The following is a 16,724-nucleotide window of genomic DNA, read 5'->3' as shown; positions in this document are numbered from 1 at the left end:
AATATGTGCACAGAGAGCTGGATCTGGTTCTCGGAAATGAGGCAGGCAAAGCAAAGACTAATACAGTAGAGCAGAGCAGCATTTGGGAAATAGTGATCTAATATAATATTTTTAAATAATAACTTGTAAAAAGGAGAAAACTCAATTAAGGATTAAGATTCCAGACTGGAAAAGAGCAAATTTTAGCAGTCTAACAGTTGCACCGCAGAGGTTGATTGGAAACCAATTTGTGACTAAACTATGGATGTAAAAATGGAGATTTTCAAAAGGGAGCTGAATAGGCTACACGCTAGGTACATTACCCATGAGAAATGAATGTGGTACCCAAAGCTAGAGTACTCTGGATGACTAAGGATATTGATAAGAAAATAAAGAAGAAAACGGAGGCACAGGATGGATACTGGAATAATAAGAACAATAGAAATCAGCAAATTATACCTCAAATGCAGAAGAGAGGTTAAGGTTCGAAATAAGTAAGCCTATGAAGAAGCATGAGGAAAGATGGCAGGTTGCACTAAAACAAAAAACAGCAGAGTGTTCTTCAAACATATTAATAGTAAAAGATTAGTGAAGGAGGGGGTGAGGGTCATAATGAACAAGCAGTGTAAGTTGTTCACAAAAGCAAAGGGTATGGCAGAGTTCCTAAGCAAACATTTTGCTTCTGTCTTTACCAAATTATAAGATGACAACAATGGCCCAATTGAAAAATACAGATGTTTAGCAACTGAGCAAACTGATGACAGACAAAGAAGACATATAAAAAGTACATTTTGCATGGTTAGAAAGGAGATCACATCCAGAGTGAGACACAGCCCAAGATAAATTGAAGCCGAGAATCAGAGGCCCAGCACAAAAGAGAATTACATCAGAGGTGAACCATAAATTAATTGTTTGGTAATAGTTACTAATTTGACTGTTATAGGCTACTTTTAGATTGAAGAGGAATACGGGAAACAGGTTATAAACAAAAAGACCATTTTTTAAAAATCAAATTAAGAACCATGTGATTGAAACAGAGCCAAGGTTAAAAATTACACAACACCAGACCAACCACCTGATAAAGTGCTGATCCGAAGGCTCGTGCTTTCAAATAAACCTGTTGGACTATAACCTCGTGTTGTGTGAATTTTAACATTATCCACACCAGCCCAACACCGGGACCTCCAAGCCACAGAAACAGAGCCAGGCATTGCAGTGTAACTGCATAATGTCGGAGCTAATGGACTGTGTTGTAGTTCATAGCGATCACATCTATAACGAGTGTTGGTTGTTTGAGGAACTGCAACTCAGTTGATAAGCTGGAGCCTGAGCTTCAAACACTGAAATGCAATGTTACCTGGACATTGTCTCCTGAAACAATGCCAGTTAGATTAACTACCTTTGTTTAAGATAGAAGAGATGAAATTTAAACGAGATGAGAAGCAAATTGTTTTCAAAACAGAGGGGTGACGAATAGCTGGAATGCACTGCCTGAGGAAGTGGTGAAAGAGATAGAATAGCAACATTTAAGTGACATCTTGACAGACATAAGAAGAGGCAAAGAATAGAAGGATACAGACCGCATAGAGGCCAAAATGTTTTGAGTTTAAGGAAGGGATCATGTATCAGCACAGTCAAAGTGGGCTGGAGAACCCGTTCATGTGCTGTACTGCTCTGATCTTTGTACTTCAAATTTGGTCAGCGGCCAGAGACAGAAAGGTGTGATTATAAGCAAGACAGGTGGAGGGATCCAGGATGTGGTGCTGAAGGAGTGTTAGCCTTTGAGCTTGCACTGTTGAGAATGGAGGCTGTAGGGAAGATGAACAAACTGACTATTGCAGCTTGGTACTGGAAGACATTCAAGAGGTTGGGGAAGGATAAAAAAAAAGAGCAATGTAGTCGTAATTGGGGGGATAGTATAATCAGGAGAATAGATACTGTTCTCAGAGGCCAGGATAGAGAGCCATGTTGCCTACCACGTGTCTGGGTTGAGGATCTCTTATCTGGGCTGCACAAGAAGTTGAAGTGGGAGGGGAGGAATCCAGTTGTTGTGATCCAAATGTGTAAGAGAGTGTCAAGATTCCTCTTTAAAATCTCTCTCCAACTATCGTTGATCTGACAACGATTAAAAATGGTTTGGAAACATCTAATTACTAACAATTGCCTATTAGATTGTCATAAAAAAGGGAACAAAATTCTGAGATCTCAGCAAAATTTATTAGCATATGAAATATTTGATGGTGCAAAAATCTATTAGACAATGTTTCAATTTAGTTTTGAAGTCTGTTGTTAAAAACACACCCAAGTTCACTCAATAGATTAGGTCAATGCTCTGGAACAAGGAACATGGTACACAAATACTTTCTGTCCCAGATCTTTTCTTCAGAGGACACCAAAATAGCTAATTGCAACACAGATGGTAGTTGCAACATTATAGTTGGTGTCAACATTTTTGAAGCTGAAAATGTAACTGTTTCTAATACATTATACCAGCCTGAAATGCATATTTTTACTTGTGATAGTTGCAATGTTCAACTTCAACTTGAAAAAAAAGGTACTACATCACTAATCTAGTTCAAGTCTTGTACTTATGACTGCAAGTTAATATTTAGAATTTATTTAGTACTTCAGTGCCTAGAAACCACTGACATCATCATTTGAAGAGAGACAGGCAGTTCATGAATTTTCTTTTATGTTTGAAATACAATGACCAGAAACAGGTTTCCTTCAAACCAACAATATGGAATGAATGAAAGGGTCCATTCACAATGTCAATTCTCATCTATCAGAATTTACCAATCTTCACCTCTGGCACCATGAGTTGAAAGAATTAAAGTCCAAAACAAAATTAGGGTCAGCGTGTTTTTTTCTTTTTTTTCTTGTGATCAGTAAAAGAAGGAAAATCTGGAGCTGCAAGGCTATCCCTCTCATTTTCTTTTATTAGAATTTCTTGGGAGCTTGTTAAAGTTTAAAAACGTCAGTTGAAATAACTCCAAAGATAAACATGTTAAGTGCACAAACCACATATTCTTTGAGTAGACTTATATGGACAACTCAATGAGGAAACAAAAGCAATTATAATGCAAAATAAAAATCCACATCCACTTGTCCAAATGAAAACAGTTTCTTAGCTCATTTTCTTTGTAAGTTATCTCTCAGATAGGAATGTAAAATAAATTGCCATGATTCAAATACAACTAAATATCACACATTATAAATTCAGATTAACCTAGCGGAGAAGTTATTCTCCTTTCCTTCAATTTTATTTGTCTTATGGTTGTTATATGTCAAATAAAATGTGATAAAGCCAGTGAAGGAGAAACATTACAGGATATATACATATTTTACTGTAGGAGAACAAAGGATTACAGAAACAAAATACTTTGTTTGGTCACAATAAATGGGGTACAGGGAAAATTCCTCACTGTATGACATACCAATGTAATCAATTTCACCAACAATAAATATTACAAAAGTCCAATTCCACCATCTCAGAACAAAAACAAAATTTTAAATATTTTTTGCTCAAATTGATTGATAAGTTCAAACAATATGGGCAGAAACTTTTTTAAAAGTCTATTGCCCATTACCAATTGTCCTTGAAAGGATGCGGGTGAGTTATCTTCTTGAAGCACAGCAGTTCATGAAGGGTAGGTACATCCAGATTTTTGCTCATAAGGGAGTTCAAGGATTTTGACCCAATAACAGAGACGGATTGGCAATGTAGTTCTAAGACAAGGTAGTGTGGTTTGAAAAGAATTTGCAGATGGTGGTATTCCCATATATCTGTTGCTGTTGTCCATCTAAGTAATAGAAGATGCAAGTTCAAAAGGTGCTGTCAAACAGGCCATGCTGAGTTACTAAAGTGTAAATGGTACATACGGTTACCACTGTGCACCCGAAGTGAAGGGCGTGAACAAGATGCCAATCAATAAGGTTGCTTTGTTCTGGATGGTGTCAAGCTGCTTGATTGTTGCTGGAACAACATTTATCCTGGCAAGTGCAAAGTATTCCATCACATTTTGGACTCATACCATGTCGACAGAGGCTTAACAGTCAAAACATGAGTTACCTATCGCAGAATTCTTTGCCTCCTACCTGCTCTTGTAGCCACTATAACCTGTCCAGTTCAGTTTGTTTAAAAGTAGACCTCAGAATTATTGACAATAGGGATTTGGTGATGGTCATTGAAAGTCTGGGGGAGATGGTTAGACACTCTCTTGTTAAAGATGATCATTGCCTGGCACTTGTGTAGAGTGTCTCCAGGTTATCAACATTAGACTGAATATTGTTGCCTGGAGGGACAAATTGCATTAATATCGGAGGAATTATATACTGAATTGAATGGTGTGCAACCAGTGAACATCTCCACTCCTGACCTAATGATGGACAGGAGGTTATTGCTGAACTATCTGAAAATGGTTGGACCTCAGACACAACCCTGACCAATTCAAGTCACAATGTATCAGGACATAGATGCCATGCATCAATAACCATAAAAAGGGACAATACTAAGACTTTAAGAGGTTATTTTGTCCTGTTTTTTTTTAAAAAGAGAGATTTAAGGCTGAGGTACCAAGTAATCTATGAGAGGAAACAGCTCATGAAGCCTTGCAATTTGTATTAAGTTGGCACATTGGAAGCAGACTGAATGGGTGCAATCTAGTTCTCATAGAATCAGGACTTTTAGTTTTCAGTTTTCAGCACCTGCAGTTGGGGTCTTGAAGAATGGAAGTGATTTTCCCCCCCTATCGGTTACAGCCAAAAGTTGGGGTTCTCTTCCTGCGACTGGAGTTGCATGTAAGACAAACTATTTTCTGCATTAGCCAAGGGTCTGTTTATGGTATGTTACTATATTGGAACAGTTAATTGGTACAGTTACTATATCTATTATTCTGTTAAATTAACCAATATTCTTTTGTTATATTTTAACTATAGTGGATGTATAAAGTGTGTTTTGCTTTAAATCCAGTAATTTGATCATTTGAATTGCATCTGAAACGCAGCATCTTACATCTACTTTTAAAAGATAAAAGGGTTTGCGCTACCTTCTGAACATTTTGAGCGCATTTGGGTGTGGTCCACAACAATAGTCACCTTCCTTTGTGCAAAGTATGACTTTAGCCAGTGCAATGTCATCTACCTTGATGTTGAGGACTGTCACCCTGCCTGTGAAACTGAGCATGCGTGCATATTTGAATAAGGCTATGAAAATCCAGAGCACAGTACTCCTTACAGATCCCAAAAATCAAGGGGTCAGGAACGACACTATTTTTGGTGACAAAATGCTGTTTGATAGGATTATCAATGCATCAATAGACTAGTGACTGAATCAAACTGATGGGGCAGGAACTGTCTTTCTGAACAGTACATAATTGGACAATTTTCTACATTGGTGCAATGCACCAATTTATAGCTGCACTGACACAATTGGGCTGGAGGTACACTAGTTTTGAAGCACAAACCTTTAGCACAACAGCTGGGCACATGTCAGGCCACAGACTTTGCAGTATCCAGACTTCCTAGTCATTTCCTTGACGTCACTGTGAATCAAATTGGCATCCACGACAGTGAGAATCTTAGTAGGCCCAGGTGGATTACCACTGAGCAAATATCACTGAAGATAACTGCAAGCAATTCAGATTTGTCTTTTGCACTTGAGCTGGACTCTGCCATCAGTGAGAACTGCAATGTAAACCATTTCCTTCCATAAGCTGGTTAAAAATCTGCTACCATTCAACGGCAGGTTGTTAGAACTTTACTCTGATCCATCAGTTGTGGAATAGACTACCTCTGTAGCTTACATGCTACTTCCCCTGTCTATTATATCATATGTTCTTCTATGTGGCAGCTTCATCAGAATTTTTTTTTTAGAAAAAGGTATGTCTGGTTCTATCACTATCCTCATTAAACCATAGTTAATTGCTTATAATGACAGTAGTGACAGAGTGAAGGTTACACCAGGCCATGCAATTACAAAATTTAGTGGAATACAATTCTTCTACTCAGAACTCAAGTCTTCTCAGAACCTCATTCAAATTGCTCAATCAACTTGAATCCATCCCATTTAGATATTAGAGTCATAAAACAACGGATGTCACCAGGTGAGTACAGGCTCCACAGATAATGTGCAGTGTTTGTCTCAACCCATTATTGTCAAGGTCAGATGCTTTTATGATAGATAGATAGAAGGGGAGCAGGTCTAATAGATTTTTCCTTGTGTTTTCTCTGACCATCTGCTGAAGTTCAGCTTTCCCACTTAGAGTCGTAGAGATCTACAGCACGGAAACAGACCCATCGGAGCAACTCGCCCATGCCGACCAGATATCTTAACCTAATCTAATCTAATCCCATTTGCCAGCACTTGGCCCTTATCCTTCTTAAACCTTCTTATTCATAAACCCATCCAGATGCCTTTTAAATGCTATAATTGTACCAGCTTCCACCATTTCCTCTGGCAGCTCATTCCATATATGCACCACCCGCTGCATGAAAAAGTTGCCCTTTAGGCCTCTTTTATATGTTTCCTCCTCACCCTTAAACGTATGCCCTCTAGTTCTGGACTTCCCCACCTCAGGGAAAAGACTTAGTCTATTTATCCTATCCATGCCCTTCATGACTTTATAAACCTTTATAAAGGTCACCCCTCGCCTTCAACGCGCCAGGGAAAAACAGCCCCAGCCTATTCAGCCTCTCCCTTTAACTAAAATCCACCTACCCTTGTATCATTCTTGTAAATCTTTTCTGAACCCTTTCAAGTTTCACAACATCCTTCCAATAGGAAGAGACCAGAAGTGCATGCATTATTCCAAAAGAGGCCTAACCAATGTCCTGGTCCAGCCGCAAATTGAGCTCCCAATTCCTATGCTCAGTGCTCTGACCAATAAAGGAAAGCATACTAAACGCCTTCCTCACTATCCTACCTATCTGCGACTCCACTTTCAAGGAACTATGAACCTGCATTCCAAGGTCTCTGTTCAGCAACACTCCCTAGGACTAGTGTATAAGTCCTGCTAAGATTTGCTTTTCCAAAATGCAGCACCTCGAATTTATCTGAATTAAGCTCCATCTGCCACTCCTCAGCCCATTGGCCCATTCGATCAAGATCCTGTTGTACTCTGGTAACCTTCTTCGCTGTTCACTACACTTCCAATTTTGGTGTCATCTGCAAACTTACTAACTATACCTTCCATGTTCACATTCAAGCAATTTATATAAATGACTGAAGGTAGTTGACCCAGCACTGATCCTTATGATACTCCACTGGTCACAGGCCTCCAGTCTGAAAAGCAACACTCCACCACCCTTTGTCTTCTCCTTTTGAGCCAGTTCTGTATCCAAATGGCTAGTACTCCCGATATTCCATGAGATTTAACATTGCTAACCAGTGTCCCTTCTTACAGAACTGAGCCAATCATTCCGCAGTGCAGCCATCAAGCATATTGACGTCCCCAGTCAGAATACACTTTGTGGAGAAAGTGAGGTCTGCAGATGCTGGAGATCAGAGATGGAAATGTGTTGCTGGAAAAGCGCAGCAGGCCAGGCAGCATCGACGTTTCGGGCATTAGCCCTTCTTCCTGAAGAAGGGCTAATGCCCGAAACGTCGTGAATACACTTTGTGCCTTGACTATATTCAATGCTTTCCCAGGTGATGTTCAACATAGAGGTGTACTGGGATTCAACAGGAGGTTTCCTTATCATTTCATGAGTTCCACATTAAAAACACCAAGGCCACTCCCATTCACTGTAGATATTTGTGCACACCTCTGGAGCAGGTGGTACTTGAAGCTCGGCGTTCTGGCCCAGAGGTAAGGAACCCTAAATCTTTTTACTTCAAATATTTTACAAACTCAAATTTCATCATTCAACTCAAGTGACATTTGAAGCCATTTATCCTGAATATTAAACTGGGATTCTAGATTACTCATCTCGTAATATCACGACTGCACCATTACCTCCCTGCCAAATCCTAAATCTGCCCAAATCTATTTAGCTTCCAAGATTAGCAATTTTCAGACTGCTTTGGCCATTAGTTCTTCCAACTGTATACTGTGCTGTCAGCTGTCATGGCAAACCCCTGTACAGCCAGAGAAAGAATAATCAGCATTTCAGAACTTCAAAACTCTTCTGGACTCCCTCCAATTCTCCCTCTTTCCTGCAACAGAAGGCCAAAACTTCAAAGTATACCAAATTCTCATCCCAAAATCAAATAAACCATTACTTATTCCATATCCTTAGCTAGACACTATCAACACCACCACTTTTAAATCCTGAACTGACAACTTTAAAAATTCATCACTAAACCCCTCAAATCTATTACCTCATCAGCCCTTTTAAGTATGGTGCCATTTAATACATAAATTAGTATTCCAATACTCTATCCAATCTCACAACTCTATACTTATCCACATTGAACTCCACCCGATCTCTCTCTGCCCATGGCCCAACCTAACATAAATATTTAAAATAATGCACTTTTCATTAGGATTACAATATTCCATCTCAGTCAAAAACCACACAACACTAGGTTATAGTCCAACAGGTTTAACTGGAAGCACTAGCTTTCGGAGCGCTGCTCCTTCATCAGATGAGGAACAGCACTCCAAAAGCTAGTGCTTCTAATTAAATATGTTGGACTATAACCTGGTATTGTGAGATTTTTAACTTTGTACACCCCAGTCCAACTCCAACATCTCCAAATCATGATATCCATCTAAGTCATACGCAAAAGTTCTGAACAACCAATTGAACACAAATTTTTATGGTCTTCCACAGATGACCAGTTTTTGTTCAAACCACATAGCAATTCATCAGTTTAATATTTACAATATCTTTTTATTATTTGCCTTTCAGCATCACACCAATCCCATTGAATACTACATCAGTTGTGCTTTAGACAAACATCTCGTGAATAGCACTGTTTCCATAATTTGCACACGGATGGCACAGTTGCCTCACAGTGCCTGGGACCCAGGTTCAATTCCACCCTTGGGCAACTGTCTGTGTGAAGTCTGCACGGCTTTCCTCCAGATGCTCTGGTTTCCTCCCACAGTTCAAGGAAGTGCAACTTTGGGCAATTTAGCATGGCAAATTCACCTAAGGGTCCAAGGATGTGTAAGTTAGGTGGATTAGTTATGGTAAGTGCATGGTTACAGGAATTGGGGTGGTATGCTTTTTGGACGATATGTGTGGATGGGCCCAATGGTCTGTTTCCACACTATAGGAATTCTATGATTCAGAGAGTCAAAAGACAGATTAGTTGTTAGCATTTATGAACCAAATAATTCAAATTCAAGGCTCACTGCAGAATTTCTGCACATAATCTGAGTTAACAATTCAGTATAAAATAGTTAAAACATGATTTTTTCAGATGAAATATCAAAATGAAGTCCCATTTGTCTATTCAGGTCATAAGAGATCCCACAGTGTCTTCAAATGCAAAAACACTCTCCTGGTGCCCAGGCCAACATTTATTTTTGGAGGAACACAAAATAAGTACTCAAGTTTGCCCATTGATCTGTCTATGTTAAATAAATGAAAATTCAATACTCCTCAGGAACTGAAGAGGTGGACAAATGCAATGCTCTTTCGGTCCTAAGAGTCATATTGGACTTGAAACATGAACGCTGTTCCTCTAACCATAGCTGCTGCCAAACCTGCTGAATTTCTTCAGCACTTTATTTTTATTTCAGATTTCTAACATCCACTGTATTTTGCTTTTGTTAAAACATGGTAAGATTATTTTGCAACAGCCAAATCACAAACACCTATAAATTCATGTTTGTTTTTTTCTCTCTAAAAATCCAAGAAGACGACAACCATTCCCTGCCCTTTATCCCCTTAATTTAAAACCTCAGAGCTAAATTGTTTCAATACAGCCTTAATATATAGATATGATCTGGTAGTCAATACTGAGACATACTGCAAGATGATAAACATTAAAAAAAGGAGCTAATTGGAAAGATATGTCAATAATCATGGGTGATATTAATCAAAATATAAATTCAACAAATTGGTTTGGCAAAGGTAAAGAGTGATGAATTCATGAGATTGTTTCTCAGGTCACTAAATTCTATACCCAAGTAAGTGAGCAAGTTTAGACCAGACCAGGTAATGCACAGTAAGCCACACTTATTAATGGACTTCATACTACAGGCATCCCAAGGTAACAGTAACTACAATATAATTCAATATAACATTCCGTTTGAGGGAGGAGAGTAAACCTAAAAACATTATAAGCTTAAAGAAAGGCAATTATGACCACAAGGAAAACGTTGGTTCAAGTGAATGGGGAATTTAGGTGGCAGTGCCAAATTAGATACAATAGCCCACATTTAAGGAGATATTTCAAAACACTCGGAAAAGGTACTTTCCGGTGACAAAGGCTCAAAGGGAAGAATGCACCCTGCACTCCAACCCAAATATGTTAAAGTTGGTATAAATTCCAAAAAAAAAAATAATTCTACCAAGATAAATGGCAAGTCAAAAGATTGGACAGAATAAAAGATTAGTGTGGGGCCTCCACGAACACAATTACTTTGATGAAGGAACTTAATGTACAACTCATCAGCAAATTTAACAAAGGAAGATAGGAAAAGACTTAGTGACGAGTACATAAGGCAACTGGAATGGGATACAAATAGGTTCAGTTGGTGAGGAAATAAAATTGACATATGGAGCATTATGTGGAAATCGTTAACTTTCCCATTTAGGAAGGATGAATAGAAAAACAGCATGTTATTTCAATAGAAAAGGGAAACTGCAGACATGAGATACAGAGGGATCTGGGTGTTGCGATACATGAATCATAAAACATTAGTTTACAGTTACAGCAAGTGGTGGGGAGGCAAATGGATGGTTGACATTACTGCAAGGCAAACATAAAGTAAGGATATTCTGCCACAAATGTATAGGGTATTGGTAAGAGCATATCTGGAGAAGGGAGTACATTTTGGTTTCCTTAGTTCAGGAAGGTTACAAATGTGTTGGCAGTTCTGAGAAGGTTCACTCAACTAACATCCATCCTCCATCTGCAATCCCAGATATTTTGAGTAAAGGTTGGACAGACTGGTCTGTTTCCAATGTAGTTCAGAAGAATAAGACACGATCACATAAGACATATAAGGCCCGGAGAGGACTTCTTTGGATCGAATAAATGCTTTCCTCGTGTCATGGACAGACGAGAACAAGGGGATAGAGTTTCAAAATAAGAGATCTTCCATTTAAGATAGATGATGAGAACGTTTTTCTTTCAGAGGATCATAACTTATCAGAACCCTCGTCCCCTAAAAATGGCAGTGGGAGAGAGTAATTAAATTATTGCGAAGAAGGGAGTCAAATGTTATCAGCAGTACAAGGGAATCTGGAATTGAGACAACATCCAGATCAACCATGATCTTACTGAATGATCAGCCAAGCTCAATGCACTGACTGATCTTCTACTGCTCCTAATTCCTGTGATTTATATTAAGTATATGAACATTTTGTCTCTCAAACCTATTTGAATATTAAAGTACTTTATTACAAATTCATGCTTGCCAAGTGCATCTCTGTCGCTATCATGATTTTAGTGCTTTAACTTCCATATAAAGGTTAACAGACTTATAACTTCATAGTTGATCACTTATCATGGACTGACAATGGGAAATATTCCAACCGTGTGCACAAGCACTAAAGAAAACGTTTGGGGAAAAAAAAGGCACAGGCTTGATGGCTCAACTATTTGCTGTTATTTTCTCTCAATCTTTACATTTGAGATTACCAAAATGTCCAGATTAATAAGAACTGTTTTTGTTAAAACCCAAGATGACATGTGACTAATCTCATTCCCATTTGGGATTTACAAATCAAAAATAATTACTACAAAATTACAAGCTGAAAATTTAACTGCAGTATCTTTTGAATAAGGTAGTACTGAAAATCTATATTTTTCCCATAATCAATTTTCCTTTAATAGTAACAAGTCTGGTTTGAGCCTTCAGCTTAGTGAAACCATTCCCAACTCAGAATTAGAAGGTACAGTGCTTTAGCACTGCTTGAGATAATCCCATCAAGTGAGACAATGAAGCCCCAACTCTCAATTCCAGGTTGACATCCAGTGGGACTTTCATGTTCAGCAGGTATGAGTGGTCCTCCTCTGTGCACTCTATGGTAGCTCATAAAACTATTCTGCCCTATAGGGCTAACCTATCTATCAATTGATATATATTAAAAAGGTTGGCTGCTCTGAAAGAAGCCATAACATCATGGCCTGTCAGGTGCTAATCAGTTTGAAAATCCTCTCACTATAAACTATTCTCTAAGGGAAATGTGGAGAATAAGTTGTTTAAAAAAGGATTAATTATAAATAGGTGTATGAAACTGAATATAAATATGGATGCTACTCAGAAAAAAGTTAGATTAAGAAATCTACTCCAACCTTAAAAAGGTGACAGCTTTTAAACGTTTAAACACACGGTCACGATTGCAACATAAAAGCCCTTTATTCAGAGTTAATACAAATTCTTACATAGGGATACCCCTAATGGAGGACATCGGCAGTTGAATAAACGCAATATTGATATGTTTATAAGTTATGATGGCGCATCCCTCAAGCAAAATAACTTCAGCATCCCATCATAACGAGTACAACCATCAGTTCATTCACTGGGTCAAAACCGCCTTTCGAATACTTTCTCGAACGCATGGATAACAGTACAAAAAATGGTTATTTGTATTATCTTGTCGGTTAGCTTTATCAGAGTTTACTTATATTATGAAAAAAGTAAGCTTGTGTGTCAAATAACAATAATCCATAATGCAATATGGAAAGCGACAGAACAAGGAGACAGAGATTATTTCGGTTTGATAAAGTACATTAGGCTTCAACTTCGCGTTGCAATTCTGTGATGGAAAGTGAAACTGGTATAAGTGCTAATTTATACTGGCCGATAGTATTTCGATTCTTTAGTTTGTTCCCATGGCAAAAGAAGGAAAAATCAAAACGGACGCAGTCTCATTAATTCACTCACCAATGGATAATTGTTCCTTAATGCTGCAAAGTCAGCTTAGAAAGTAAAGCTGTGAAAACTGATAGCATACACAATATTCAAACGTTTCAAATGTAACCCTTTGCGCACTATGCAGCTTACAAAAGGCCATTTGATTAACAAGCATGTTGCAAAGCAACCATATGACAGTTGTAAATATGGTTGCATTTTTGTGTCGGCACTTAAAGCTACCATACCAATGCACAGTACAAATGCTACACTTTAATCTCTTCTTCATATCCCTTCGAAAATTTGTATAAACAAAATTCAAACATAATTTGTCCCCGCTGGCAGGAGTTAGGCTCCTGAAACGTTGCACCTAATCTTACCTTGAGCCAGGGTCTGTAGCACGTGGATGTGAAACAGTACTAACGTCCACAATCGACCAAAACATCCAAACAAATTAAAGTTTCTTCTCGCACTAGCAAATCCAACTGTTCTTCGGAATACTCCCGTTTTCGGTCCTATGATAAATGCATTAATTTCATCACTTCGATTTTCAATCTTCTTATCGATAATATCTTTCAAACAAGGCCCTTGCTTCATTTTCCTTTGGTTATTGATTGTATAGTCTGTAGTCCCGATTTCTTTGGCAATTCCGATCGACTGATTATGGGAGGGATTCGAACGCTGGATCAATCCTTGCTCATTGATTCCTCTCGAGTGAAAAAGGCTCCCTGTCGGTCCCTGCAGGGCTCTCCTTTGGCATCGATCCTTCGGATGATTGATTACAGATGTGGCTGGGTTTACAATTAGTTCATAGCTGGTAGCCCCAGAGTGCGGTCTTTTCCTGCTGCTGGAATCACCGATCAGCGTTTGCGGGCCCTTGCTTCCAGTCTTTGGAGTACAAATCACCTCTGAATAGCGATCAACATCAACCAGTAATCCAGTGATGACCTGAGCATCGACCAGCCCACAACTCGCGTCTCCCATCATCTGTTGATCGCCTCGATTCGTGCAATCAATTCGCTCTCTATCAATCGATACGCTTTGGCATTTACTAATATATTTTCAATGTATGAATATATTAAACTGGATGAAGGTCTCTTCCGAGCCGCTGGCTGAGTTGTTTTGTTTTTTGGCTGGTTGCCCTAGGGAGGAGGGTCGGGTTTGTTTTAATCTCTTGCCGCCTGCTAATGATTGCCGCTTTCTTATAGAGGGCTCGGATCGGATCAGTCTCTCTTCCCAAAGTCCGGATTTCCTTGATGGGAACAGCGTCACTCTGTTCCAACAGGCCGCCTTCACTCCTGGGAGGAGAACGCAGAGGTGTAAATAAATGGAGGCGTTTTCTTCCCAATCCTCTTTATCCTTATTTCGTGGTTACTTTCCGAAACACACACAGCGAGGAAACTCCAGACAGCAATAATGAATCCCTCTGAACTTCCAACCAGGCGCTTGCAGTACCTGGTTGATAATTAACTCCAACGGTCTGTTTTTTTTATATAAAAAGCAAACTTGATTATCACTTGAATGGTTGTTGGCTTTTGTCAACAATGCGGAGACGGGATAAAATCCCCAAAGCTGAAAACCATTTTAAAGTTTCAACTCATAACTGAAGTAGCTTTCAAACTTTACTTGAATATATTCAATTTATTCCCCAACTGGAAGAGCTGCATTTAGCAAAGTTTGAACTTTTATGTGACAGTGGCGCGAGACCAGAGGCGTTCTCACCACACACGTAGATACAGATTTACATTGGTATATCCAACACGTTTTAAAAGAAACATAATCTCCAACAACTTTGAGCCCTGCAAAAGATCTGAAGTTAAATTTTATGAGGTGAACGCCCCTTGTCCGATTACTTTCCTGCAGGTTTTCCTCTTGCTTTCAGCAGGTTTGTAACGGCGGTTTTCAATTGCCTCCTCCCCCGCCGCTTTTTCCTGTCGCCGGACCGAACTCGTTCAGCTCGAGCTGGAGATCGAGCGCGCCTCCGATTGGTCAACACTGGCAACCACAACCTGCAACCGGATTCGTCAACATTGCGCCAGGCAAACATCTCTTGCTGCTTGATTGGTCCAATGTTTCTTCCCCGCTCGCTGATTCGTCATTATTACGGCAGGGATTGAATGCAATCGCTGTGATTGATCAGCTCGCAGATAGGTGCTGGCTTTCCATTGGTCGAGAGACTGAAGACCATCTCGTCGGTGATTGGTCTTTTAATTGAAGCCCCTTCCAATAATAGGAGGATGAAAAGAGGTGGCCTACTGATTGGTTCCAATGAAGAACAAATGTCCAGGTTAGAAAATTGGGTTTGTCCAGATCCTGTTCTTTCATGACCAAGTTCGAAGCTTAATTGAATTTAATAAAACAAAGAACTGCAGATGCGGATGATCTGAAACAAAACAGAATGCACTGGCGAACCTCAGCAGGTGTGGCAGCATTTGCGGGGAGAAAACAGAATGAACTTTTCGACAGAGGTGACTTAATCAGAGCACCTTCAATCATTCACGAGAACGGGGTTTCTCATTAATCCATCACTGTGTATGCTTTGTTTTGTTTGAATTGAATTGTTTTCAGCAGAACCGATCTATTTTTTACGAATCAAACTTACCCTTACCACTCATCTGCATCTATATAATTTATCTATCATTAGCGCTTCCTTGGCCTTTTAACGATGTGCACCCACACCACCAGTTTCTTCCTCCCCCTTTGTTAATAGCATAAAAAAGCATAATTTTCCAACTCTCTGCGGTTCTTAAATTACCTACACTATGGAAACAGGCCCCTCAACCCAACAAATCCACACCAACCCTCCAAAGAGTAACCCACCTCCCCACATTTACCCCTGACTAATGCACCTAAGATTATGGGCAATTTAGCATAGCCAATTCACCTGACCTGTACATCTTTGGATTGTGGGAGGAAATCCACACAGACACAGGGAGAATATGCAAGCTCCACACAGTCGCCTGAGGTGGGAATTGAACCATGTCCTGGCACTGTGATGCAGCAGTACTGAGCCCCAAAGAATGATATTACATTAGATTTATTGGTGCTTCTGTCTGCAGATATTGCTGAGTTTCTGCACTCTTTCTTGTTTTTATTTTGGTAATTTTTATTTAGTATCCACAATATTTTAGTTTTATTCCCACTTAAAGTTCACCAGACTGATTCCTGGGATGGCAGGGCTGATGTATGAAGAGAGACTGAATTGTTTAGGAAATAGTCACTGGAATTTCAAAGAATGAAGAGGATCTAATTGAAACATGTAAAATTCTAACAAGATTCTATAGGGTGAACACAAAAAGTGACTGAGGAGTCCAGAGCCAGTGGTCACAAACTACCAGGGAGTAATGAGCCTGTGGAATTCTTTGCACAGAAAGCAGTGGAGTCCAAAACATTGAAAGTTTTCACAAATAAGTCATATATCCATATTAGAGCTAAAAGGATCAAAAGGAGAGAGAAAGAGATAGAAAGTCAGAACAGGTGCTGAATTGGATGATCAGCCATCATTATATTGAAGGCAGGACAGACCCAAAGGACAAAATAGCTAACTCCTGTTCCAATTTTCTATTTTTTATTAATCCATTTTGTAGCAATAAAGGGAAAACTGCTGTTCACTATCAGACCATCTTCCAACAGATTCTCCATGCTCGTCCTGTCCTCAAAATTCAAGTTCATCACTATCTCCAATAGAAGTCAATGAGAAAGATTCTTCTTACAGATCATCCCAACACCCAATTCATTCCCTTTCCAGGCCATCACTATTTCCTTCTC

At 39.2% G+C, this 16,724-nt stretch overlaps 1 protein-coding gene across 4 annotated transcripts in view; it reads right to left on the bottom strand.

The window, feature by feature from the left end:
* Positions 1 to 15,047, bottom strand: part of sdk1a (sidekick cell adhesion molecule 1a) — an 856,101-nt gene extending 841,054 nt beyond the window's left edge. For all 4 annotated transcript variants that reach the window (XM_043711901.1, XM_043711903.1, XM_043711902.1 and 1 more), the window contains exon 1: positions 13,337 to 15,047. In XM_043711901.1, the coding sequence (XP_043567836.1) occupies positions 13,337 to 13,943 (607 nt within the window). In that variant the 5' untranslated portion in view covers positions 13,944 to 15,047. The remainder of the gene's footprint in view (positions 1 to 13,336) is intronic.
* Between the last annotated feature and the right edge of the window lie 1,677 nt (positions 15,048 to 16,724).

Source organism: Chiloscyllium plagiosum, chromosome 21, assembly GCF_004010195.1.
Source record: "Chiloscyllium plagiosum isolate BGI_BamShark_2017 chromosome 21, ASM401019v2, whole genome shotgun sequence".
NCBI lineage: Eukaryota > Metazoa > Chordata > Chondrichthyes > Orectolobiformes > Hemiscylliidae > Chiloscyllium > Chiloscyllium plagiosum.
This window is presented reverse-complemented; position numbering and strand designations above follow the sequence as displayed.